Here is a 27,637-nt window from a genome sequence, read left to right on the forward strand (position 1 = left end):
CCTTTGTTGATTCTCGTGGTGATGATGATGTTGAAATCAAAGCTACCTCCTGATGCTTGAATTCAATACTGCATGTCAGGCATCAGCATTTCCAATCATTCCCTGAGATTAACAAATCTGCAAAGATAACTTGTGTAAAATACTGTTCTGCATGTGCATCACATAGCCACATCGGACCAAATGTTGTTGGAAGTTGGAACTATCAAGTGCCGATACCTGATAACGAGAAATAATATTTATTAACCATACCAGAGGCTCAGAGACCAGTCATCATCGATATCAGGATCCTGCGAATACAAAATCTCAGTAAGGGGTGACGTCAATTTGCCGCTACTACAAAACATAATATCCGATGACTACTGTGCTGGATTAGATAGTAGACAGCAAAATTAGTGCGATATCAGATGGATCATCCTGAATTTTTCGACAGAGCCATGACATTGAAGTTCATTGAGTCGGGGTTCTTCAAGATCAGAGCTTTTATAACCTTAGCTGCATCCTGTTGAACAAAGAGAATAGGTACCTTCATTTTGGTGAAAACAAATAAATATATAAGAGCAAGAGCATAAAAGGAAAATCCATGACAACAAAACCTCTGAAGATGACACCTGATCCTAGGATTTCTGTCGGAAATTTTTTTATGATGCAGATAATTGGTTTGAATGCATTCAGCTGTTCAGTTTTTTTGAACAAGACTTGGTAATTACTGTACTGTATTAACTTATCATATAAGAAATAGAATACATTATTTTTGCTGGAACCCAAGCTGTTGATCAACAGGGAGACAGACAACTTTGATCTCATAAGACTTCCTTTCGACTCGATATCTGATTTTCAAGAAAACCAAATGTACCCATATTTTCATTACTATAAAAGCATTTAAGTTTATATATCTGCGTACTATAAAATGATATCATCTTGTGAATGAAAATAAGTTTATCCTTCCTACCATATACCTGACTTGAAACAGTGCCCATCTTATTACCAATGATATCACCAAGCCCTTCTCAACCAAAAGCTCATATAGAATGAATCAAAAAAGTTATTTTGTGGTTATTTTTCCAAGCTATTAACTGAATGGTAGCATCAAAAAGTCAGTGGCCTTTCTTGAGCAAGTTTTGAGGAAAGAACAATGAAAAAAATGATGACGAGTACACTTGCAAGGTAACCAATTTTCTCTCAGCAGTTGTTACCACAACTCCCAACTGTCAACTTAACTTTCTGGACATCAAGACAATTTAGACAACGAAAGAACTAGAGGTTTGATTTAGTACATGAACACAGTTAATAAGGTAACAAATGTTTTAATAATAAAGGTTTTATTGCTTTTATCTCAACGACAGAAAAGATTGACCCCAACTAGTTGAGACATGGCTTCGTGTTATTACATCCTAACAAACGTAAGCTTCGTGTTATTACATCCTAACAAAGGTAACCACAGACAGATTGGAGGGGACAAAATTATAGAACCACTGACATTACTTAACAGTGGATGACATTATTTAATAGTAGATAAGTTTCCAATGTTAATTATTACTGATGCCCCGAGTAACAAGTAAGCCTAATCACGTGTCTTAGAATTTAAAAAAGAAAGAAGAGTGGAGAGAAGATGCACAAAAAATGGTTTGACACGAAAAAACTAATTTCGAGCACGACATGGTTTTACATAGAATATCATCTTAATGCCTATGGCAAAAATAGGTCGAAGAAATTTAGATAATGCTCAGACATTCTTTTTACCTAAATTGTTTCTGGAGCATATGCATCCTTTGGTATATAGCTTGATTGAGTTCATTACAATTATGCATCTACCACCACAGGATTAAACAATGCAGACTATAACCAAAAGTAAGATAAAATATAAGCATTACCTGCAATAAGCTGTCAGGCGATGAAGGACCATGACTTATAGGTTGGGATTTCATTCCATCAAGCTCATAAAGTTCTCCTGGGAAAAGATGAACACAAGACAATTATGCATAAGCCTGATAGAATAATAGCAGTGTCTTAATCTAAACAAGGATCAGTGGCACAAATATCCCTAAACTATATCTGAAATGGCATCAAAGCCTAAACTTTATTTTGTTCAAACTGGCCATCAAACATAGGCATTGTCAGCCTGGCACCATTAAATTCCTGAAGTGGGCTCAGATGGCCTTATTAGGAATTAAAAAACATTTTTTGGTAGTTGGCTGCTGACATGACCATATTTACCACGTCAGCCAACCCGAAATAAGGCTGGAGTTGGGAAGTGGGAGACAGAGGAAAAATACAAAGTTAAGAGATAGATCGAGATGAAGATGAAACATCTTCCTCCTCCCCTCCACCCCCTCCCATCTTCCTCTTCCCTGACCACTCCAAGCCCTAATTTGTGATGATGACTGACGCACAATGATACCCAAATGATTCAAATATCAAAAAAATACAAACCACTGTTCATGGCCAACTAGATAGGTTTAGCGGGTCGGGAACAAACTATGCCAAACTCATTAACATTCAGGGACTAACTTGAACAAAATAAAATTCTAAGGCTACCATTTAAGGTATAGTTTAGGGACCATTTCTGACATTAATCCTATAAATTTCCAATCAACAAGGAAGAATTATAGGAGAATTTCATCATCCCTACCATCTATACATGTAAAGCAAATATAGTGTTCATCCACTTCTGAAGAAGCCTGGCAAAACAATTGCAAACATATTTTAGAAACAGATACAAGAAATATACAGGATGTAACTGGCCCATAAAATTAAAAATAGCAGAATCTAATTATTAATCACCAAAACTGTCTACCAAGAATCTATGTTACCAATTTGCCTTGAATGGTGTGGATTATATGGCAGGCTATATCAGAAATCAAGCAGGCCCAATTCAGTATTCACATTTGGTTTGTGGGCACGGCAAAGAAAAGTATTGATCAAAGTACATGTTTTATGCATTGAGCCTGTCCCATCTGTACTACATTGCTACTGATCCATTTTCATGAAAGAACCTCAATAACCTAATAAAGAAATACAATCCATGCTACCCATTTCAACAGCATAAAATACTACCTTAGGTTGAAGAATCTCTGAACTAGGTCGATCTAAGAATGAAGTCCCTTTATGTCCTCACTAGCAAAGAAACCAGGAAAACAGACCAAAAGTTGCCAAAGATGTCGGGGCACTAAGACACAAAGATTTGGAGGACATCGTGACAAACTTATAAATAACATTGACTACATAAGACAACATATTGGAAACTTGAAGCAACATAATGGCTTGATAAACTAATTTACTACTGAGAAAAAAGGAAGTACATGGTTTGCATAAAAGGCTTCACATGATAACAGGTTTGAATAGGCAAAAAAACTCTTGCCAAAAAGGAATCCTAACATTGAAATGAGCAATCAGTCTTTTCCCTTATTTCCCTTTCTTTCTCTAGCTCTTCATCCCCTTCCTATTTTGCACCTAAAAAGAAGGATATGCCAACAGCCATTGTTTCATTTTTCCTCTCTTTTTTAAGTTTAAGTGTTCCCCTTCCAACTGGCAACTGGTCAGATTCTCCATTACAAATACCCTGATTTGGCATGAATCAGTACAAACCAATATCTACTGGACATTTAGCTATGCTAGATAATCTCTAGTTTTCAAATGCTTTATATGTTTAAAACTGTTTTAAGACTCTCCATAACTAGAATGCATTTAATGTTGGATTGAATCTCTAACCGAATTTGATTAAGAGGCCTACCTATGACAAACTGCCAACCACCATCTTAACATCTCAAGTTGTTTGTTCCACAAAAAATACTATTAAAGCAAAAGTCTTTATAGTATCAAAGAACCTTTAAAATGATAACATTAAAATGCATAGCTAAATCCAGCAACAGCTTTAAAAGTCTTAGTAAAATATTGCAAGTGAAATATAGCAAAGATTAACAGGCAAAATATAACCTCTGTGTCCCCAGCAGTCGCTGCAACAGAATGTGCATCCTCCATTTCTCTGTCTTTTTCCAGAAAGGCAGCACGCTGACAAGAAGAAGGGTCACGACAGATAAAAAAGTCACATAATTGGAGAACTTACTAGAAAATAATAAAATTTTGATATCGACCTCAAATGGATCCAAGCTGGCTGTTGATTTATAAAACCTATCCAAAAATGATTCCTCAACTGCATAAAGAAAATCCAAAAAGAAAGTTGCATGATTTTTTGAGTTGCAGGAATTTAAAAAAAGTTCAACAAAAACAAAAAAAAAAACACTATAGCACAAAAAGAAAACATAAAAGAGAATGACTCAATGCATGAGGTGCTTCACAATGTGAAGTCTAGAGAGGATCAATATGCAAGCCAAAAGCTATTCCCAAGCCTTGAATCCTTGTCACCCAAGAACAAAAGAGCAACCTTACTAGGTCACCAAGTCCCACACTCACAAGAACATAGGCAGCTCTTATAATTAAACATCTAAGGCATTTGTTATAGGCCTTGCAATTGATTGATAATCTAGCTATTTAATATGGAACTCAAAGATACATAAAATCCATTAAGGAAGTGCATGCATGTAAGATCAACCTTCAGCTGGATGTTAATTTTTTTTCTTCAAAGCATATTTTAGACGCAACCAGAAATGAGCAAGGGAGGGAGTCAATGATTGTCTAAGGAGCAACATGTGCTCCTAAACATAGTATTTCTCCGAAAAATAACAGCATAATCATCTTTTGGTCAAAGTAGCTATATCGGCTTATTTATTTAGGAGTGGAGTTCTTATCAATAATAATTTGGTCATACCAATGTCATAATATCAGAACATACTTAGTAAAAAAACTAAAAGCAAAGCATATAGTCATACAACTACTTATTCTGAATATTTAGCCTTTGGAAGTCTTCGGTATATAAACTACCAAAATACCTCAACATATTAAATCATGACCTAGTTCAGTAAAAAAATTGTTGCAAATTATCTTCTACATGCATGTTCCTGCATATGCATGTACCAAACTTTCTAGCAGTCTCTATTCACTCTCATTCATGAAAAGAATAATTAAGCTATAGCAACTCGCCTAGTATCTTTACCAATGACTTCAGATAGTGTACTAGAAGTTTCAGTAAGCTAAAAAACAGATATAAAAGCATTGCAGCACGGACTTACTGAATTTGATATGTGAACTCGCATTTCCTAAAGCATGAAGAACACCAATTGTTCCACAAGCATTACCCACAGTTTGTTTCAAGAAGTACACCTTCTCACTTGGTTTCTGCAAACAGAATGAAGAAATAAAAACCTCAAAGAAGATCCCACAATAAAAAAAGAGCAAGACATGAAACCTTTTAGCATGTGTTCTCCTTATTAATAGGGAGTTTCATTGTTCATACTATGATCATAAATCTGATGTTTTAACTAAAGGGTCAAAAAGTTTGCAATGCTTGAGTAACAGCCAAATGCATTAGTCTCAGTAAAGGAGGAAACATTACATAAAATTCCAGAGTGATTGCCCCAACAAAATCATACGATTATCATGCAAGCAGAAGAAACTCTGGTTGAGATCTCTCTGACGTATACATGGACATATACATGATTTCCATAATTAGATGAACAACTTTGCAAAGGGACATCCTTCATCAAAAATAGCAATGGAACATTCAGTGTCATTCCTCTAGAATCTTGCACAACAAGCCATCCTATTAAATGTTGGTTTTCACCAACAAACAATGACCAAACATCTGGCTTACTTCCTTTTACGATTCTTTTCCCACTCCTTTTTCCTTCTTTATCTCCTCCATGTGCTCGCTTTCCCTTCCTCTTCTTGTATAATTAGTAAGATAGACGAATAAAACCAATCTTTACCAAAATTGGCAAATCTCTAAAGTTCCATGTTGATCAAGTTCTAATTTGTTAAAATCAGTCACGATTTCTATCAAGAACAGTCTATAGATACTGAAGGACTTAGGTGATTTCAACTTATATTAATTGGCTCAACCAGATTTCAACTGATAATTATCGCCACCAACTGATTTCCAGTAGATTCTAACAGAGTGCACACCCCTAACCCATAATAAAAAAATAATAACTAAACTAAGATGGCTCCAGCCAATCACAATTACAATTGGTTTGATTACAGTTACACAGATCATATCAGCATCAGATGACTCTAAAAAGTGAACTCCAACACAGCAATAGAATATCGGTGCCAGGAAGCCTCAACCTAGAGAATTACTTAAATAAACGTATAGAGAAAGATGACATTGTATTTATGCTAGATTTTTACTATGGTAAATTAAATATTGCATCTTAGCTGGACAATATCTACCAACAAGAACTTATAATGGTTATGTAATTTAATTTCCTAATGAAGAAATCATTTTTCCTGTTGTAATTAATTGGAAAACAACCACCACGTCAGTGTCCCGCTGGTCTAGATAGCTAAAGCTTTGATCTTTTGCTACTAACCAGTTCTAGTTGATTGGGAGCTTGTTAATATATAATGAATGAGAAACTTTGGTCACTCAAAAACGATACCAAGCAATTTAAAAATATATATATATTTTTTTTCATATGCTTTCTAAAGAACCTAAACAACTCCAATGTATATGCTATCATACTATACAATCCACATTTATATGATGCATGATATCCTATTTGAATATTACTAATTTTGCAAAGTTGGGTAACTTCAAATTTCATAAAATTTTCCCTTTGCCATTCAATGAGCATAACAATCAAATATTCTTATTCAGATATAGCAAAAGCAATCATTTCAAACTTATACCAAAACAAAAAATTCCAAATAAAAGCTTCATTTGATTCGCCATCATTGATAAGGTTCTAAATCAACTGCACAGTTTCAAGCTTTGACCTATAATCTATCCATCCAAATGCATTTATTATGGTAAATATTTCTCATAAGAATTTTTTTAAAAAATAATGACACTCCAACCATTAGATACGCATGTTGGAAGAAGAACTATGCTTATGATAAATCATATTAAATACACAGCTTTTTATTAGAAGGATGGACAAGACAGTAACATATAACCCAATCCCAAACACAATAATATGTTTATGGGTTTATAATCACAGCTTTCTTTTGTGACCCAGGAAAATATTATTTATCTGAGTCATACTCTTTCTTCCACTAAATCCTAATTGCATACCACCCAAAACAAAACAATATCCTCCCCAACAGAAGCCTTAAAATGTTTTGCAATTGGTCCAGCTCGCAACAAAGTAGAAAGAAAGCCTATTGCGTTCGTATCACACCAAGTAGAAACTTATGAAGGATTTAGCCAGAACATTTCTCGAGTAATGCAAACCTACATGTGATTAAAAAAATTCTGTATCGCTCATTATTGCTAATGTATAAATGTTCTTCTAGGTCACCACAATTTGCCATGCGGCCATGCAGCAACAGCAACAGATGACAACTGATTCAAAAGCTCCATTAAAATATACGGGACATCTAAATAACAAGCTAACAACTAGATGTCAACCCACAAAGAGAAGTTGGGAATTCCTGGTCAGATAGTAATATTAGGTAAATTATCATAAGTTCAAATCTTAGAGTCTCATACACATAAATGCACAGATGTCACAGCAGACATGTATCAAACTACAACTAACCACATCTCAACCCCTCACAAAGATGGATCCTGATACTATACACCGGATAAACTACAACCTTATGCTATGCACTACATACCTTCTTTTCATTCCCCGATGCCTTCTCTTGATTGGATATCCTCTCAGCTTCAGCCTGGACCAATCAGGAAATCAAACCTGATTTTAGCAACCAAAACTAAATTAAAACAAAAAATAGACAAAAAAAACATGGACAACGTCACCTCCTTGGAGTAAGGGAAAAGAAACAGCACGGCGAGCACAGGCTTCGGGACCATCTCCAAGAGCTCCTCGTCCAAGCCATACACGTCATTGAACTCAGCTACGTCCTCCGGGACCCCGAGACCCCAAATGAACTGAGACGTAAAGCAAAATATTAGATCCCAGTTCATCCGATTTGTACTCTGCGGAAACAATTGCCAACGAAGCAACCCAGAGCCGTCGTTTTCATTGTGTTCCGGAATAACCAGAACATCCGGCATGCACAGAATCGAACCCAAACGATAACTCGAGAAACCCTAGTTCCTTCACTTCCTGTTTTTGGTTCTTTCGGCAAACAACAAGTTCGATTCTCCGATTATTTTGAGAAGCGGAGAAAATGGAGATCGGATCTCCATTGTTTTGTGAGTTCAAGATGATCAGCAGATTGTTGACACCCGAGAGATGAAGAACGGCTACAGGCATCAAAATTTTGGAACGACGAGAGGAGGAGGAGAAATAGACCTGGTTCATCACATCGGGGTTTGCTTCCAGGGGAAGCCATCTCTTCTTCTCTGACGCCGACGCCATCGTTCCTTGCACGCCAAGAGTGCAGAACGCCGCCCCATCATCCCTCGAATCTTCTATATAATAGCATAACTTACAACGATGAGGAGACCGTGTAGCGAACCCGAGCCCGATAAAATCGGGTTAATCGCCGGATCCGGTACGGTACCCGACGCGTTTCCAAGCCGGCATAAGCCACTTAATCATGCTTGAACCGGTCACATAAATTAAGCCAAACCACTTCTATTGTTTTCCTATTTGGTTCGGTTGGATCATTAATGTTGGTTATGCGTTTCGCATTATATATGCATGGAGTCTTTTCTTTTTATACATCAATTCTTTAAATCATATCATCTCGATCACAATCTCATGTAGACGGCTTAAATACACCACTGAATATTAATACGTAATCCTTTGGACGAAGATGACTTAATTACACGACCGGAGATTAATACTTAATCCTTTGGGTTAATACGCAGAACCGAACCGGCAAGCGATCCGAACCGTCAAGCGATCCGACCCAGCCAACATTGTAGGCATAAATATTTATGGTAATTATACTAAACTATATCTATTTTAATTTATTAGTAAGTCCATCCAAAATTCTAATTTCATGATCGAAGTAAATTTATAATTAAATAAATAATAAAAAGTACAAACTCAAGGGATTTGAGTAATCTTTTATTATATTACAAATAACTTGATCAAGCTTATCCAAGAATCGATCGGTCAATCAATTTATTTTAGTTTTTCAATACATCCAATCTACTAATTAAACTAAATCAATTAGTGATCTGATTTAATTTTTTGGTTCGAGCATTCGACTCTAATAATAATTATTATTTCAAATTTGATATCATATTTATTAAAATTTATAAGTATTTTAAGATTAGTGATCGTTGAACAAATAATCCTAATATGAAAAAGAGTCATTTGTGAAGGAAGAAAACCATTACAAATAGGGTTCAATTTTTCTATAAATATCTTACGTATCTTTTATTTTGATAGAGAGAAAACATATGGATATTCTGAGTATTATTGAGAATATGTGTGAGATGTGTAAAGAGGACACTATATATGATTTTTTTTTAAATAAAAAATTTGGATTTATTTGCAAGGATATACAAAGTTGCTTTGGGGTGTTTAGATATTCTATTATCTATATAGCCAGAGAAATATATGAATTCTTTTTTATTTATATGATATAGTATATACGGGTGTTTTCTCTCGATGGGGTAACTATAAAGGGTGCTATATGATTTTTTTAAAGAGAATAATACTATATATGATTTGTAAAGAGGGTGAAAGAAAATATGTAAAATTTTTTAGATTTATATATAAAGATATACAATGATGTTTAAAGATGATGTTATTTATGTATATAAAATGTTTCAGACTTATAGAATATGATATATAAGGATATTTTTGGGATGTCTATAAAGGTGCTATATTTGATTTTGTAATGAGAATGAAAAAAAATATAAATTTTTCTAAATTTATATGAGAGTATATATTCTGTATGTTATTTATTTTTTTTAGTTTCTTTCTCCCAATAAAATAAATATTAAAATTGTTGATGTAAATTATTATATTGTTATATTCAATTGTGGTTTGGATCATATCGACGGGTTCTATCGGGAATAACATTCGATCCGAACTTTTGCCGTCATCATCTCGCGACGTCCATGACACATTTTCTACTGTTACTGTCAACTTACCGGCCCTCGGCACCAACTATCATTTCGAATTGAACAGCTGTTATGACCAACAGTTGGAGATATCAGCATCTTTTATTCATCAAATGAAGAAGGTTTCCGACAATAGGACTCACAATCACACACTACGAATTCAAATCAATTCATATTTATTTGGATATATACATATATTCAATTGCATTACGTTTCTCTTGGTATTCTCAATTCATATGATATTAGTAATTATCATCTAAAATTCCATATCCATTCTATATCTAATTCGTTGCCCCCTTTTTGCCACCTGCAAATGCAGTACATATATATATATATAATTAATGTAGAAAACAGTGCACATTAAATCCTTCGTTAGGACAGCGGTCTTCTACTATCGGATCCGAATCGGATATATTTTCACCGAATCTGAAACCGGAAAGGGTGAAGAGGGAGATGGAAAACGCTGCGCTCGTATTGTTTAATCCCTTATCGGGTCCCCTCCAAAACGGGCACCGCTGCCTTTCGTGCACTCATCCCCCCTCTGCAGGCGTCCTCGCCTCGCTTTCCCCCCGGCTCTCTTCCATGTCTCTTTATGTAACGGACACGGGGAGTGGAGACGACACTGGCAACTCATTAATTTAGAGAGCCCGAGTAACAGCCAAAGGTCCACTCCTCACCTGTCCCTCCTGTTCGATCGGAACCCTAGGATCCGGATCCATGGGCACCGATCCGCCGGAGAATCCGGAGGCGCAACGCCCCTCGCCGGCGCCGACAACCGCGAAGCCCGACGGGGACGCGGCTTCCGAGACGTCGTCGGCGCAGTCCAGCGAGCCCTCCGACCGGAAGGACGCCGAATCTCTGGTAGGACGCTCCGTTCTTCGTCTCACTTACGACATTTTTTGGTTTCGAGTTCGAATTGGGCTCAGGATTGCCGGTTGTTGGTGTTGATTGTTTTGATTGACCCAGGTCCTGTCGACGAGGAGTGAGGAGTACAGGTTTCTGTTTCGTCTTTCGCCCGATGATGTAAGAGGGATTCGAGTTTTAATCTGGCCGATACTTTGTTACCATTGTGCTGTTCATGTTATTTTCGTCTAGCTTGTAGGTTTGGTGGTAAACTTTTGAGTTTTTACGTTGAGATTTGTGTGGAAACTCTGCTAGGATTACGTGTTTCTTTTTCATTGTTAACAATGATGGATGGATGATGAGCGGACATTCTCTACAGATATTTCTGGGCTCATTATCTCCGGGCAATTCTAGATTCAATATCAGAGTTCAGTGGGCGAATTTATTTATCCTATTTTCAATTCCAAACTTTCGATTTTGTTTTTTAGATTTATATTAAGAAAACTTAATTGAGTAAATGCTCTTTACAACTATTTCTGGAGCTGAACAACAATAGTATCACAGAATCAGACTTCTTTTTCGTCTCACCGGCTTGGACATTTCACTTGGAATCAATAAATTGTACATGAAGACATTTATGTTTACCCAGAGTTTACCCTTCTCACGGTGATAAATTATTTGTTTTGCTTCTAAATAAATATAAGAATTGCTATGATATCATTTTGACATTTAAAATACGAGAAGCATGTCACACACATTGTCAGGTAAGCCTGATTTCGTGTTGATGGATTAGTTATTGTATAACTTTCGTTTCAGATGCTTCGTCATTGTATATGCTCATGGTATGGACTGTAGTTTCTTTCATGTATTCTCTTCTCCATGAATTGCCTAGCAGGACATTCTGATTCATTGTTATACAGGGTAAAATTTTGATTCTGTCATGGCACTCATCGTTGGCTTTACATTACATTCTTGTCTATGTGACAAACTACGTCATCCATTTACGATATGCAGTTTTATTCTCTTTCTGGTTCTTGTCTAGTGAAGGTTCTAATTGTGAACATTATATGTATAGGTTCTTCTTCAAGATTTTAATTGCGCCATCCATGAAAATATTCTTCTTCAGGTACTATTGCTTTTCGTGTATTTATCTATCATGCTTGGATTACCTGGCTGCTGAATTACTTAATCCTTTTCATTTTGATGCCTTGATTTGCCAATCCCAAATAGTTGGGACATTATGGCTTCTTGTTTTACTTAAGATTGACAAGTGCACAAGTCACCATTTTGTTCATGATGGTAACAAATGATTTAGATTCATAGTAATGTGTGTTATTTTTGGTTTTTCTCACAGGGGCATATGTATTTGTTTACCCACCACATCTGCTTTTACTCCAACATTTTTGGATTTGAGACAAAGGTAAAAATGGAATATGTTCAACTATTTAAATTCTTTGAACTTCTTTCTTGTTCTGGTATGCCACCACATATAGTAAAGATTCCTGTTGACATTCATTTGATGTTATGTAACGTGACACTTGTTTGGTACTTGACCAAAATTTATTTGAGTTGATATTTTTTTTCTTTTTTTGAGAGCCATGAGCATGTTTTGAATTTCTTATGTATGTTTGAGCTTCTGCTGTTGTTTCTCAGATAATGCTACATACCAGTTACTACATAGAGTGATAATTATATGCAAGCCTTTTACTGTCTTATTCACTTTTTTGTTATCGTTAATGCCTATGCCTTTTGGCCTTCAGTAGAGATACCTTGTTTATTCTTACAGACACTTATCATTTGATTTTTAATGTTTTCCATTTGAATTGGATAATCAGTTTCTCCTGGTACATACTTCTCATCTATGTACCATGTGCTTATTGAACTTTTTTAACCAGTGTTCTAGCTTCATTATTGTTCAAGCCTTGAATTTTAAATGCACTGGATTGTTTCTAGGGATGACAAGGAATTGGATAATATTTGAGTGAATCCGATTAGAGCTGGATTTGGATTCAGTACAATCTATGGCTATATTCTAGTATTACTAGAACATGTTGACTTGGTTGCAACAACATTTTCTGAAAATTGTTTACATTGTAAAATGTTAATTGGTTTTATATGTTGGCTTACAGCCATACCGACCCATTAAAAACTATCCTATAAAAAGTTACTTTTTAAGTCTAACTGTGTCAACATTTTGTTTGCTATTCTATTGGCAAGAATCAAACTGCTTACTGATTTTCCTAGGTAATTAAAGCTAAAAATTGAATGGATGTGGGAATTAGGTTCAATGGTTGAGATTGCCTCATTATCCGTACTATTTTTGGTTATTTCTGATGTATGTTTCTAGAGACATACATATAATCTCTTTCATCCTTTTGACTGTGGTAGAAATTAGCATTTGGCTGGCATGACTGGGGTAGAAGTTAGCATGTTGCTGACAGTCATCCATTCTGCTCTTGATAATTGATCTAATAGTTGCAAGCTTTTGTTGTTATTGTTGACTGGACAATTTGATGTATTAATATGGTTTTATTGTACAGAAAATAATTCCTTTCCATGAGGTAACTTGTGTTCGTAAAGCAAAGACAGTTGCAATCTTTCATAATGCCATTGAGATTCTTGCTGGAGTGAAAAGGGTAACAAAGCTTTGGGTCAATCAATATCCATTTTTTCCATTTGTACACATTCTGACGTAGTTTGTCCTTTAAGGTCATTTGTGCTATTAATTTGCTGGTTACTCAGAGAATAGAAACAGTGGACATTTCATTGTTGGCTATAAATTTCTTGTATATTTAATTTATAATTGGCAGTACTTTTTTGGGTCTTTCTTGACTCGGGATGAAGCATACCGGCTTATTGTTGATGTCTGGGTGCAACATGGTGGTGACGTAAGAGCCCAGGTAAGCAGTTCGTTTTTCCCTAATATGTTGATTATGTTTAGATGTTTATTGAGGTTTTGATCAATATTTTGAAGCAACATATATGAATGCTCTCCACCATGACAGTTTTTTTTTAAATATTAAACAGTGTACTATTGCCAAAGTTTTAAAACTTGGTATCACCAACCATGCTGCATCCTTGTTGGATCGATTCAGTACTTTATGCCTTAACACAGCAATGAAAAACGATCAAATATTGTTTAATTTGTCACTGTTGACTGATATGGTTGATACTGCAATATACCAGTACACGGTCGATGCATAATGATTTTGTTTTGAAACCATGCTCGTCTAGTGCAAGCAATTGTTGAGGGCTTTAGTACAATTACATGCTGTGTATGTACCTGTATAGGAGCAGACTATATATGTCGCATACTTGGAAATCCTGGCTCATCGTATCAGTATCAGACTGAATGGCTAACATAAAATCCATAGCTTGCGGGCTCTAAGGCAGAGACCAGCTATTGCATTAGGCAATCCTTTTTTGTGGTGACAGACATGGTTTCCCATTAACAGTTCTCCAACTACTGAGTCCTAGTGGATGGCTTTAGGAAATCAATTAAAAATTAGTTTCTTGTCGATATTTTGATTGTGGAAATATTCATGGATTGAAGTGATAATATAGATTGGATGATAACTACTTGTTACAGTGAGGTTCAGCCTTGACCTAAACCCTGAACATTACCTCAAACTAGCCCCAGTATCACCAAAGGGTTTGTTTTTGTCTACTGTGGGGTCAATCCATGCTAATTGAATGGGTCCTGTTTAAGTGACACAAAGCCCTTGGCAACATCTGTCGGTTCTGATCTGGATTATGAGAGCATAAAATTAATGTAAATGGTTTATATGAGGATCATTGTCAGCACTACGAAAGTCAATAAGAGAAGAGGACAACAGTTAATAATTTATTTTTTTTGCATTTTCTAGTGATTTTCAGATTTTTGTGATTATTTAAGTTGCTATTCTAGGCACTAGCAGTGTTCCTTACCGAGTCTAGTTAGTCTTCAAAAATCTTATCCCAGTCATTGTTATGCAAGTTATTTAGCTATTAAGAATTTGTAGAGTTAGTTACTTGAGGTCTTTGTTATTGAGCTTTTATGGAATGTTGAGCTTTTAAAAATAGGGAACAATTCACCCACGACTTAAAAAAAACTTCTACTTCACTGAGGTTTTATGGAATAACAAACTATTAAAAATAGGATACTTTTCGCACAACAGTAACTTCTGTTTCATTAAGAAGCCATGTCTTATAGAGGTGAAAGTTATTGTAATTTGTCATTTTCTAATTTAGATGTCAAGTTCTTTTTGACAGAAAGAATCACATACGTAACACTTTTGATGTTATTTTTCATTATCCCGTGTTGGAAAAGATACAGCTGTGTCATGTTATATAAGAGATCTGGTTCAAGGCACTTTCACATTATACAAGTGCTTGGATTTATTTGATATATTCATGGAATTCCATGGTTTCCCATCTTGTAGGAGTTGAAACTACAACTAAATTTTATGTTCAAGAATTTAATACAGTTGTACTTATGGATCAAGCTAAACTAGCAATTAAGAAGGTGGATGATTTCCTCCTATTGAGAATGAGGTCAAGTTGTAGTTGCAGAAATCGATTATTTGATTATTTTACTCTATTATTAGAAGCTTTTACATATGCATTCCATTATAGAATTCCTTTGTTTCAATTATTCAACTTACGAATCAATTATGCATTATTACCCTGTTTCTCTTTAGGATACAAAATTGGAGGCCAGCAGTCAAGATGATGCCATTATTATATTTGACAAAGTGAAGGGAGGTAAAGCATTGCTAGATGATTCATCGTCTTCGAACAGGTTATGCTTGTGAAAATTAGCTGCGGCCTGTGGGATTCTCTATTATCACCATATATTGATTTAATACTTTTCTTTGGACCAGAAGTAAGGATGCCAAATTGTCAGAAGAATTTAAATCTATCCCTAATGGTAAAGTTGACAGCGACATTTCCATAAGGCTTTTGGAAATTCAGGAGAATGAAGGTGAAGAAAATGTTAACAAGTCATTATCTCAAAATCCTTTTTCTTGGACCATCGAGGACATTGATGCTCCTAAAGGTTCGTAGTGACTGGCATCTGTCAGGGTATGTCATGTCACAATTTATTCATGATATATGAACACTTTTAAGAACTTTTTCATGTAATAATTGTTTTTTTTTTAGAGGAAAATCTTTCTGTTTTTGAGTTTCTGTATTATCAGAAAATAGTTACTTTCTTCTCCGTTTATTTCTCTTTTGCATCAACCGATGGAATTTGCTTGGTTTACATTGCAGTACCTGAACATTTTGCAATTGTTGCTGAGTCAAAGTTTCCGGTAATGAAGAAATTATATCTATTGAGACACTAGTTCCATCATGCTCCATAGACTTCCTAATAACATACAAATTTTATGGATATTAGCTCCTTGTGGAGGATTTCTTCAGCCTATTTGTCTCTGATCGTGCTGCTGACTTTTTGAAGGATTTCCATGCAAGATGTGGTGACAAGGGTAAAAAGCTCAGTTTAAGGCAGATGTTTTGATTTTGTTACTTGTTTTATCTTTGAAAGTGGTAGATGGTCCTGAAATTATTTTGTATGTTCATGCATCAGAATTTCAGTGCACTTCTTGGCATAGGCACGAACAATTTGGGTATACCCGCAATGTTTCATTTCTGCATCCTGTCAAAGTATATCTTGGTAAGGTGAAATTTTCCTCATTTACATTGGCACTATTTTAGATTCATACTTGTGGAGTTGTACTGTGCACTTTCACTGCTTCTGCTTTCAAAAAATACCTGTCTTGATTATTTTAGTCGTATTTAAGGTGCTAAATTTGGGAACTGTCAGGAGGTCCAGAAATTTCACGTGTACAGAAACAGGTGATACATATATATTCTTTTGTATATATTTTTGAATTATCATAATTGATGTTATCATCATTATTTAAGCATTTCCTGTTGTTGTTTGACCTGCTATAGACCACAGTTTAATAGTGGAAGGCTTTGTTGAAGATCAACAATGTTTAATGACTATTAGAGTTTCTATCAGCACATCCTAGAAAAAAGGGCAACCCTGTACGCAAGGTTCTTCCCAATGTGACATCTATGGAGGGTCAACGACTCAACGTATTATCTACTTAGCTAGAATTGCTTAAGTTGTGAGACACTACCAATATTCGAATGCAAAGGGTCCGTCTAAGTGTAACATTGCATAGGTCCCAAAGCACCGGCAAAAAATAAATGATGTTTAGTTTCAAAGATGAGTGACAGACAAGTTTCGATGACTTGCTCAAACATAGCATTCAAGCAATTCAGCAAATAGTTGGAATACATGGAGAAAACAAGAAATTTGGAAGAAAAAAAAAAAAAACAACCGCAAGTCCACAAATGGTAGCTCAATCGAGTGTTGGGGTGTTAGGAAAGCCTACGCACACTTTGCGTACAAGCATATGAATCTAAATAGGGTCCAATGCTACCCTAGAACCCCATCTATCCCTGTGCCACTTGGAGGGTTCCAAGGTGTTGTGATGGGTGATGTTTCACACCGTAGTCTTGAGAAATCAAGCTGCGACATGCAAAAACGGGGAAGGTTTGGATCAGTTTTGCTCTGCTCGATGAGCAATCACTGTACAACCTTGCAAACTCCCTAAGCTTGCAAAAACGAAGGAAAAACACACAAAATCTAGGCAAAACATAGTGCCGAACAACTGTACAAGCAAACATAAGCGACGAACGGTTTATTGACGAACGTGTTGTGGGCGTGCAATAGTCGTCCGCGACAGTATGTCTTATTACCCTTACAATTAAATAGGCTATTTCTGTGAGTCAATTCTAGTCTCCTAGATTGCAAATAAGTGATGTTGCCCTGACACCATGACACTATGGCTTACCCTCTTCCATTAGCACAGTACTATTGTTACAAAATTCCTAAACTATGGAATAGAGTTGTCCGATGTACGTAAGGTTAGTTACAAGTAGAAAATTTTATCTTTTCTACTCTTTTCAAAATAATAGCAAGACAATGTCTACTTAGGTTAGGAAGTTTTGTTCATCTCATAGATGCACATGAGTACTTAGTTTACGAGGGATTGGTGAGGTTTGTGAGAGGTGAATGTTTATAGTCTTACCTCTAAATGTAGAGATAGAGATTGTTTCTATGACTCGAACCCTGATCTTCTAAATCGCAAAGGAATAACATTGCTAGGCTTGCCCTCAAAGAGGCACATAAGTAAAAGGAAAATCGTTATGCCACTCTTTTGTTCTTTTAGAAATTCCAAATTTTTTTGTTATAGCCTCATTGTTTTGTTTTTCATTATCCAGAGGGACTTGTGAATGGGTAGTCCTGTTAAGTTATTAAGATACTATGAGACAGGAAGTTTTGAGATTATTGTGCATGCTTTCTTGCAATTTCTCTTTTTTCTTGAGTGCAACCTTTGACTTGGGTTTTTCTAGTTGCATAGGGACAACTAGGGATGATGATTAGTCAAGTGTTTTTGGTTATCCTGGTCTACCCAGGATGCAATGAGTCAAATTTTTCTAGTTGTAGTCTACCAAACCCTGTTAAACCAGGTTGGGTTATCCTTTAATAGAGTTTGTCACAGGTTCACTTAGGAAAATGAAACTCTTATTGGATTCAAATACCTGGATAATTATCTCCTGGGTGCCCCATCTACTGTTATTCCTGGTGTGAGATAGGGTGACAACGAGTTGGGTTATTTCAGATACCTGAGTCTACTGGACTCACTTAAACCGGGTTCATTAACCCTTTAATAGGATTTGGAATGGGAATGGTAGGCAACTAGGCAACTGATTTGGGTTTGATTTGTGTTCAGATTTCTAAATACCTAGTCAGGTTTGGGTTTGGATGAAATCTGTGGCACCCGACCTGGTGCCACATCCACAAATAATATACCATGTTTTTTGGTGAAATTTTAATTGAATGTATTCATCTTATTATAAATTGGGTGGGACCTTCTCTCCAACCTTTTTGGTCTGAAATTTCAGAAACTTCATTTTTGTGATGTGTTTAACTGGTTTAGGGTTCATAGGCACCAGATACATTTGGTATAATGATAGACATTGATAGTTCCAGGATTCTCATCCACTTAATTGTGTTCTATCCATAGTTTGCAATACTATACCGTACCGATCGGTATGGGCAGTATGTACTGATCCGATAGAGGACCGGTACGGGTGGTACATTGGTACACCTTTGTACTGTGGTCAGTAACTTTCAATTTATTATGATAGATTTGGAATGCTCTCTTCTCCTATTCAATTTGGCCCATATTTTATATAAAAGAAAATGATATATCATACAACTTCATGTATTTCTTTTAAGGAAATGTGAAAACCTTTTTTTAAATGTAGATTGCTCAATCACTTCCTGCTGCTGCATCCTCTTCACTTTTCTGATCAGCATCTTAGTAGCTAGTCATGAAGAGAGCTATCTAACTTGTGGCAGCAAGAGCTCTAGGACCATAAATGAATTGACTGAAAACAAATAAAAAATTTCTAAATTTACCTTAAATCTGGTCTGAACCAACTTGGTCTGGTTCTTTCTTCACCAGTTGCACTTTAATAACTGCTGCAATCACCCTTTTAAAGGATTTCTGCTTGTTATCAAGTATCAACTGGAACAGGGTTGATTTGGTTCCCTAGGAAAAAATTAACTGTCTGTATTGTGTGGCATCATCATCAATAATTCGTAAATTCATAAATACCTGCTGGCTTCAAGCATGTGCCATGATGCTCGCCTCTGCAATGTGAAGCTTTAGCAGCCAAATATGGTCTCATCTTGGCCCTACAAGTGGAATTCCTAAAAGTCCAGTTGGCCTAAATTCCAGTTGGAGCTTGATTCAGCAATTCTTGTAAATTGCATCACTAAACATCAACTCCCACCACGGGACATGTCAAATACCTTGGCTGATATCTTTGATCTGATCAGTCATTTTTTGTTCTTCTCTTGTTCTCACTGTTTTAGAGAAGGCAACCAAACTGCCTATTGGGCTGCAACTAGAGGTAGATTAGATAGAATGGAGGTTTATTTGGAAGGAGAGATTTCCTTTGGATTTTGAATCCATTTTGTATGCTGACCTTTTGAGGTCATTTTGTAGACGTTTTAACTTTAAAGATCTAATATATCTTTCCATTCTGGATAAAAATGAAATATTTGAACTTTAATTGAACATTGCTCATTTGTGATCCATAAATTAGGTATTAAGTTTGGCAGTTGTTGAATTTAGTATATTAAGGTTCTGTGTCTTGGATATTACAGAGGATATATTCTATATTCCACCAACACCGTGGCCTTTGAGAAGATCAGAAAGAACAGCTATATTTTGGGATTAGATGTGTCACTAGGACTTGGTTATTTAAGAAGTGGTCAGTGTTGCATAAATACTGATATTTGTTGGCAGTTTCCTCTTGCCCTCTTATGATGGAAACCAGGATGTGCTACTACTGCAGTACTTCTATTGTTGCCTATTTGACTTAACTAGACAATACCTTATTCCATGATTCGTCTTACCGGTCCGTATTGATGTACCAACCGGCTACAGGTATGGTATGTACCGATCTGTACCAACATACCGACACATGGTATGGTGGGGCATATCAACAAATCTGTATGTACCACCTGTATCGGATCGATATATACCGCCCATACCATATGGTATTCTACGATATGGCGAACCTTGCCTTATCCTATTCAAATGATTGTTTTTGCCTCTTAATTCTCATTTAAGTTAGTCAATATCACTTGACTGGAAAGGCTGATAGGCTTTGGAGAACAAGATTTTATTTGTTTAATATTTTTACTTGGTTAGAAGGTCAGCATACTTAGAGCTTCTGGTTTAGTAGAATTGAATGTTAAGATTGAAGAACTGTTCTTGCTAGTATGATGGTCATGGGTAGCAAAATGTCATGCTGTATGGTACTATATTATATTAAACAACCCTCATCCTATGCTAGAACTCATTGCTAAACACATGTTATTGTGCTGGTGCAACCTGGTCCTGCCTGTCCTTATTTACCAACGCCAGAACTCTTTTTTTCCTCTGGATTTTTGACGTAAATGATACACTCATCATATAGTGGTTCAGTGGTCAGAGTTCATAATATGCACGTGTATGCAGTTCATTACTCAGAAGTCATCAATACACAAAAGACAAGATTTTGATGAAACCAATCTGAAACTGTAGATTTCTGGCAGTTGCTAAAGTTGTCTAATATGTCACACACCAGTTTTTTGACTCAGTCTAGACCACTGAATTTTAGATGCACGTTGAAGTTCTAAGTTTCGCATTCCTACATTTATTTCTGCTATAGCTGAGTGATTAGGTGACTGGTAAATGTGGAAATTATCATTAAGGAAAAAAAATATAACTTCTCTTATTATATCAATATACTAGTTGGTTTTTCCACTAAAACTGAAGTCTGGTTCCAGTAATGCAATTTGATTAGTGATGTAGCATTGTAGCTGTGCTGATCACAATCACAATGCATGTTGTTGAATTGCTAATTCTATATTCATGACTAGGCTTTCTTTGAGAATTTTTCATTAATAAAATATTGCTTTGTTTGGTCAATGATTCTTAAACAAGTGATCTTTTTGTTTGACCACAGCCATTTGGTAATCGAAACATCGCAACAAATTGATAATGTGCCATATGGGGATTACTTCCAAGTTGAGGTGCAAAATCTAATCTAAAGCTTATCATTCTTATACTTATCATCATTTTGAAAATTGTTTAGCATTTTTAACAATCAGGGGATGTCAATCATTTATTTGCGCTTCTTTTTAGATATACTTTGGATCATGCTTTTAGAACTAAGCAATTTTGAGGATAAGTTCAACTGGTGTATTTGAGGACTATAAGCAGTCAGGCATGGGCTTAATCTGTGGTTGCTGTTATTACCTGGTGATCTTAATGTGTTTCTTCCCTTCCCGGTGGACCTCAAACTATTGGATCTGATACTTCTGGATAAGTTTTAGAAGCTTAATACAGCAGATTTGATAAGAAAAAGCTATAAACTATTACAAAAGTAATAAATTCAAACAAATTGAGCAAAATAACAAATTTTGCATTAGTTTGTATCCTGTGTATTATTTTGCAGAATTAGACAAATTTTACGTACTTCAGAGTTTTAATTCTAAGGATAAAACTGCTAGAGGCTCAAAGCAACATAATAAAAAAAAACAAAACAAAAATTCCTCATGAGTTTGTGTTCATGCAAAGTAGGGCTTAGAAGCTTTTCTAAGATTAAGAAAGTAATTGTTAAATTATAACCCGAGGCATATAAAATTAGTCATTTTAAATTTTAGTATAAAACTTGAGGAAATCTATGACTGTTAGCTTTTTATCTGAATTGTTTCTTGGTCCACAATTATTGGCCACCGAAGCGCCATAAAATTGGAGTAGCATCAACCTTAGAATATATGGTGCTTTTTGATGATAGATATCAACACTCAAAGTGAGAATGCATATGGCTGCTCAATTCTTGGTTTTCTTACATTTTTGGAAATCAGATTTATTTGCACTATTGCTCTTATATAACCAGAAGTATAGGACTTGTTATCCCTCATTTTGTTGATACAATCATTTACTCTGTGCATTAGACTTAAGATGGTATGCAATTTGCGTAGTTGTCTTGTTGTCCCTCTTTCTCATCTCCTTAGAAAGATTATTTGAATATTTATTCTCATCAATGTTTGTGTCTTTTTTCTTATGATGGTGAACAAGTTGTCAAAATCTGTTAATCTATTCAGTTTCTGAAGGGTATTAAGTACATAAATTGTTGCTTCGAAGGTTCAAATATACAAATTGCTGATTCTTGAGGCATATATTTGCAAAACAGGCATTTTCAAATGTAACCCCACAAGCTAGATATATATCTAGCATAATCCAAAATTGTAAATATTTGATATTCTCACTTTGAGATTTGGAAAACCTGTTGGTAACTCCTGTTATCACATCACACTATCATACCAATTCTTACCCAAGGTCTCAAACAGCAGTCTATCACCAGCATTGACAATCAATCAGATTGTTATTATGTTTTGTATTGGGAGGTATATTGACTTGTATTGTTCGCCAAAAAAAAATGATAGCCTAGTGCATAAGTCTCCCATCAATGCGAGATCCAACAATGATTAATCTAAGCAACTTTGCCACACAAGTAGAGAAACTATTTTCACCACTTGAACCTCGCTCATTTAGATTAAAAAAGAGCAAATCTTACCATAACATCATGACTCACCCTCCCCAATCTATATCACTTGGTGTCACAGAAAAAATAACAAAAGTAAATATTGGTGTGACAAGTAAATATTGGCTGATAGGTGTCAGGTCCAATCTGTATTTGGAACTATATATGGTCAAATACAAGAGCGACAATAGCATTTTACACAAAAGTGGAAATGTATAGAATCACCTGCTACATCATGATATGTGTGGCGTTCCTTTGGTGATAATGTGTCATCCATATTGGTGGCTTAGTAGTTCTGACATGCCATTGATAGATCATAACCCCCCTCGTCAATGTTAATAATAATGTAAGTTATGGGTGAAGTCATCATTTAGTTACCCAATAGTTCTTTTTAATTGCTAGGTGATTGGTGGTCAACTTTCAGGGGTTCAGGACATATTTTAAAGGGTTTCAAGGACATATGGAATTGTTGCACTTTTGTAGGACAGTAGGAGTATGCAAGCCAATTCAAAGTCTTGGCCTTCAAAGGAAAAGAGCTTTCTTATTAATTGTCATTGTTGGATTATTGAGAAGTGTTCTTGCACTTCTGTAGGCATCTGCATGCCAATTCAAATTCAAATAAATCTTGTTTAATATGGCTGGATTATGTTTAGCAAACATAATGTACAATGTTCTGTTGGTTTTTTGCTAATCGGAAAAAAAAATCTTTGGTAGAGTACTAGGGTGAGAGACAAGATACATACCATTGTCTGCCTTAATAATATCAGAGAGACGTTAATTTTCAGACGTGGGCCAACGAGAGAGGGAGTAAGAAGTCTGCTGTGACATTCTTTTAACTTTTCCGTCTTAGTGTCTTTTCAAAAGATGGTACATAATGGTGGCCAATCTTCCAGGGAAAAAGCCAGCTTTTCTGCCGTTTGATATAATATTTCCTTTTGCGTCGAACTTTATTTCATGTTGGACTTTTGGTCTTATATTCACATTGTCATGTTTCTTTCATTTGAAAGCTGTTCTAAATGGTATTCATTTCTTGTGTTTCTTGTACAGGGGATCTGGGATGTGGAACAAGCTAGCAAGGGAGAAAATAGCTGCACTGTGAAAGTATATTCTAATGTGGCATTTTCAAAGAAGACCATGTTTAAGGGTACAATTGCAGAATTTTTTATTGATTTCTGTTAACTAGATGTGTTTTATTGGAGCATGCTCAAGGGTATGTTAAGTGTTGATTTATTCGTGATAAAATGTAAAGTTGATGTGGTAGATAAACTTGAGGTTGTACTATGAGCATCATTACCAGCACAACTGCAATGTTAGATCCTATCAAGGTTCGTAATACCGTACCATACCGATATTTCGATCTGGGCTCTGTACCGGTATGGTACGGTGTACCGAGCGGTACACCCAGGTGTACCGAGCGGTACACTCGGGTTCACCGAGCACTGTAGCATTGCTACATTGCTACAGTGCATTGCTACAGTGCGGACTGGTACCGGGCGGTCCGTGTACCGCTGGCCTGTCGGACCGGTACATACCGCCCATACCGGGCGGTACGATTCGGTATGATAGACCTTGGATCCTATATCATATTAATTTACCCTATCATCAAACTTACTGATGCTAAAGATCACATGCCACCACTATTTTTCGTCATGGAATCATTTTCCTTAAGTTCTCCATTTAGGGTTCATACATAAAGTCCTTGTTGAAACTTTTGATGGAGTGCGGCCTTTGGATTTCAAGGTTGGTCACATGTGCATGATGTTGAAACATTTAGTTCTCTTCATTTGATGTGCAGCTATATGGGTGGTTCTTGTCAAAAATATGAAGCAATTTAGTACCTTCTAGGGAATTTATCATTTTGCAAATGGCAAAACTCATCCTAATATATACAACAGCTGCTTGTGTTCCACTATATTCTCATTGGGGCATACATGAAGAGAGAAATTTCTGCATCAATTTTTTGTAGACAGCAGGCCTTGAGGTCTGAACTACTTACCGTCGGTCACAATTGATGCTAAAATATCTATACCCTGATCATTTGCTCCTATTTATTTTTCTTACTATCAAGCATTTAACTGTTAAGACCTATATAACCATTTAAGAATGACATTACAGGGAAAATTGAGCAATCAACTAGGGACGAGAGTAAAGAAGTTTACGCTACTTGGATAAGCATTGTATGTGTCAAATGATGAAACTTACCTTTCTCATGTATTCCATGCTAAATCTTGGAAGGAAATTACTGATTTTTAATATTGACATCATTACATGTTCTAGGCTCATGAAACTTTAAAGGAAAAGAATATTGGACAATCGAAAGGTTTGTGTTCTATATCTTTCAAGATAGATATATTTTTTAAACTATTCGTAGGCAATATATTAGCTACAATTGGTTGATATATTCCTTCTTGTAATTACGGGTATCTTTTCTGATGATAATAGCAGGACTAGCAGAGCAGGATGCATCAATGGTTCATGAGAACAACAGTGAATTAGGAAGTCCCCCAAAGCTTGAAGGGTCAACACAAAATTCAACATTAAATTCTACATATCTTTCAAGGAACATCCATGAGATAACAAACTGTAATTCAGGGATTGACAATCACATGAAAGAAAAGTCTCAACTGTTTTCACCTCTGATGAGTATATTTAGAGAACCATGGGCAACCTTCTGTTCACATATGAAGGCACAAAGTCTGCTAGCTACGATTTTAGCTGTGGCATTTATTATATTTATCCTAATGCAGGCAAGTTCTTTGCTTCTTTTCGTGGTCCTTACACTGCATAGAGTTAAAACATTCTCATGGAACATGAATGATATCTTTTGTCGTGATTTAATGCACTAGAAGTTATGAAGAGTTTAATCCTATCTCTCAGCATCATCAAGCCAACTTAGAGGACATTATTTAAGAGGAAATTATGGCGGATAAGCATTTCCTCAAATATGAGTTATGCATTCCTAGGCAAATAGGAATAGTTGGATGCCATTCTTTGATAAGAACAGTAAACTCTTGTTGTAACAAGATATTGCTGTACTTTGTGAGACATTGTACCACAAATGTTTTTTATTTGAATAATTAAACTGATTGCTTTTAAATAATTTGGTAGAGTTCTCGGTGATAGTGAGAAAACATTTTATGGCAATCTGACAAACAACAATAGCAAAAACGGACATGAAAAATTATGTTTGCTGCAATCACATTTAAGCCTTTCTTTATAATAAATGAATCAATTCTTGACAATGGAAGAATGAACTGACTGATATCATGATTTTGATGTCTGTGCAGAAGTTGGTACCAAGTCTGGGTATTATGAGCTTCAGTTTATATAAAAAAATTATTTTGAGAATTTCTTTTGACAACAACTATTATTTGTCTGAGTTGCCACTAAGTTATCCTTATTTGATAAATTTTTTTTTTCTGAACTGCATGTAACTTATATGTTTACTTGGAATGTTCTGTTCTACAATGAGTTTTGGGAGTATAAGCAATTGAATATGTTCTATAGTTTGCAAATCGATTGATTCTGCATCTTTGGCGGTTGCTTGCAGTTAAGCATCATTCTTCTTCTAGCTAGAGTTCCTGAGGTGCATCTGGTAACTCATGGAAACTATAATATGGAGAACGTAGAGTGGTTAGAGAAGCGCTTTAACTACCTCAAGGAAGAAATGCTTATGGTGGAATCTCGATTGGAGCGGATGCGTAATGAATATGCCTTGTTGAAGTCTTATCTGCAGAGTCTTGAACAGCTGAGGGCCAAATCATGAATACAAACTAGGGATATGGAGTGGCACCTCAAATTAACCTCTTAACTTGTAAGTTTTCATCATTCTAGGCATTACTGAGCATGAATTTGCTAGGTTGAGTGCCTGCCCAAACTTCGAGTTTTTCACGACTTAGATGCTCTTCTTCAACGTAATCATTATTTTCATTTCGTTGGGCTGTTTTATGCCATAAAGAACAATGCAGAGCAAATTTAGTGTTGTTTAGAGCAGTTCCCAGTTTTCACTTGCATTCATTTGCATTCAGGAAAAAGGTCATGTGCTTCTTTCCGTACATTGAAGGCTGTCATTTGACCCTCACGGAACCCTGTTGTGGCAGAACCATGCGCCTTATGATGCCCTTGTTTTTATTGCAATCCCTTTCTGCAGCAATTTTCTTATTCATTCAGGTGTCTTATTTTGTTGGTTTATTTCTAACATTTGCCCACATGTTCTGGCCCCAGGTTCATCCGGTAGCATTAGGCGACATCGGATTCTAATTTCCTGTTTTTCCGGGTATAAAAATAACTACAGGTATCAAGTCCAAGGTTCTGTAAGACATTTTACTTGTACCCTTATATAGTTGACTGGAGTATCGTCAAAACTCGAGGCACTTAATTTTTTTAGTAGGCTCTCGATGTTAACCCTATCTATTGCTAATGAGGCTCTGTGACTTATCTGCTTCCGTCCCTGTAGTATATATTGATGAGAATTATGGGTTCTTTAACAGCAAATGTCTGTTAGTCGCTGTTTCAGCTGATAACTTCATCCGATTTGCATCTGTCATATTCCATTTGTGCTCCTACTTGCTGCATCTGGAT

General features: G+C 35.8%; 2 protein-coding genes across 8 annotated transcripts; one reads left to right on the forward strand and one right to left on the reverse strand.

Moving 5' to 3' along the window:
- Positions 1–213: 213 nt before the first annotated feature.
- LOC135653217 (ubiquitin carboxyl-terminal hydrolase 3-like) lies at positions 214–8,474 on the reverse strand. The gene is made up of 9 exons (XM_065174946.1): positions 8,316–8,474; positions 7,817–7,948; positions 7,675–7,728; positions 5,127–5,232; positions 4,092–4,150; positions 3,934–4,008; positions 2,630–2,678; positions 1,872–1,948; positions 214–499 (listed from the first exon to the last, which is right to left on the reverse strand). Exons 1-9 carry the CDS (start codon positions 8,379–8,381, stop codon positions 410–412), a joined length of 708 nt encoding a protein of 235 aa, XP_065031018.1. The 5' UTR covers positions 8,382–8,474; the 3' UTR covers positions 214–409.
- A 2,082-nt stretch (positions 8,475–10,556) lies between these two features.
- Positions 10,557–27,630, forward strand: LOC103972178 (protein VASCULAR ASSOCIATED DEATH 1, chloroplastic). Of its 7 annotated transcripts, none has more exons than XM_009386407.3 (19): positions 10,557–10,906; positions 11,012–11,068; positions 11,964–12,014; positions 12,243–12,308; positions 13,429–13,539; positions 13,699–13,788; positions 15,568–15,668; positions 15,751–15,926; positions 16,142–16,182; positions 16,269–16,356; positions 16,458–16,544; positions 16,672–16,726; positions 21,473–21,539; positions 24,104–24,200; positions 25,172–25,233; positions 25,334–25,376; positions 25,499–25,803; positions 26,607–26,870; positions 27,085–27,630. In XM_009386407.3, exons 1-18 carry the CDS (start codon positions 10,763–10,765, stop codon positions 26,820–26,822), a joined length of 1,857 nt encoding a protein of 618 aa, XP_009384682.2. In that variant the 5' UTR covers positions 10,557–10,762; the 3' UTR covers positions 26,823–26,870; positions 27,085–27,630. The 7 variants fall into 7 exon arrangements, with proteins under 7 accessions (XP_009384682.2, XP_009384683.2, XP_009384684.2 ...); XM_009386408.3 differs by having other exon boundaries at positions 27,281–27,630; XM_009386409.3 differs by having other exon boundaries at positions 25,502–25,803.
- The last annotated feature ends 7 nt before the right edge of the window (positions 27,631–27,637 follow it).

The sequence above is a fragment of the Musa acuminata genome, chromosome BXJ3-11, assembly GCF_036884655.1.
Source record: "Musa acuminata AAA Group cultivar baxijiao chromosome BXJ3-11, Cavendish_Baxijiao_AAA, whole genome shotgun sequence".
Taxonomy (NCBI): domain Eukaryota; kingdom Viridiplantae; phylum Streptophyta; class Magnoliopsida; order Zingiberales; family Musaceae; genus Musa; species Musa acuminata.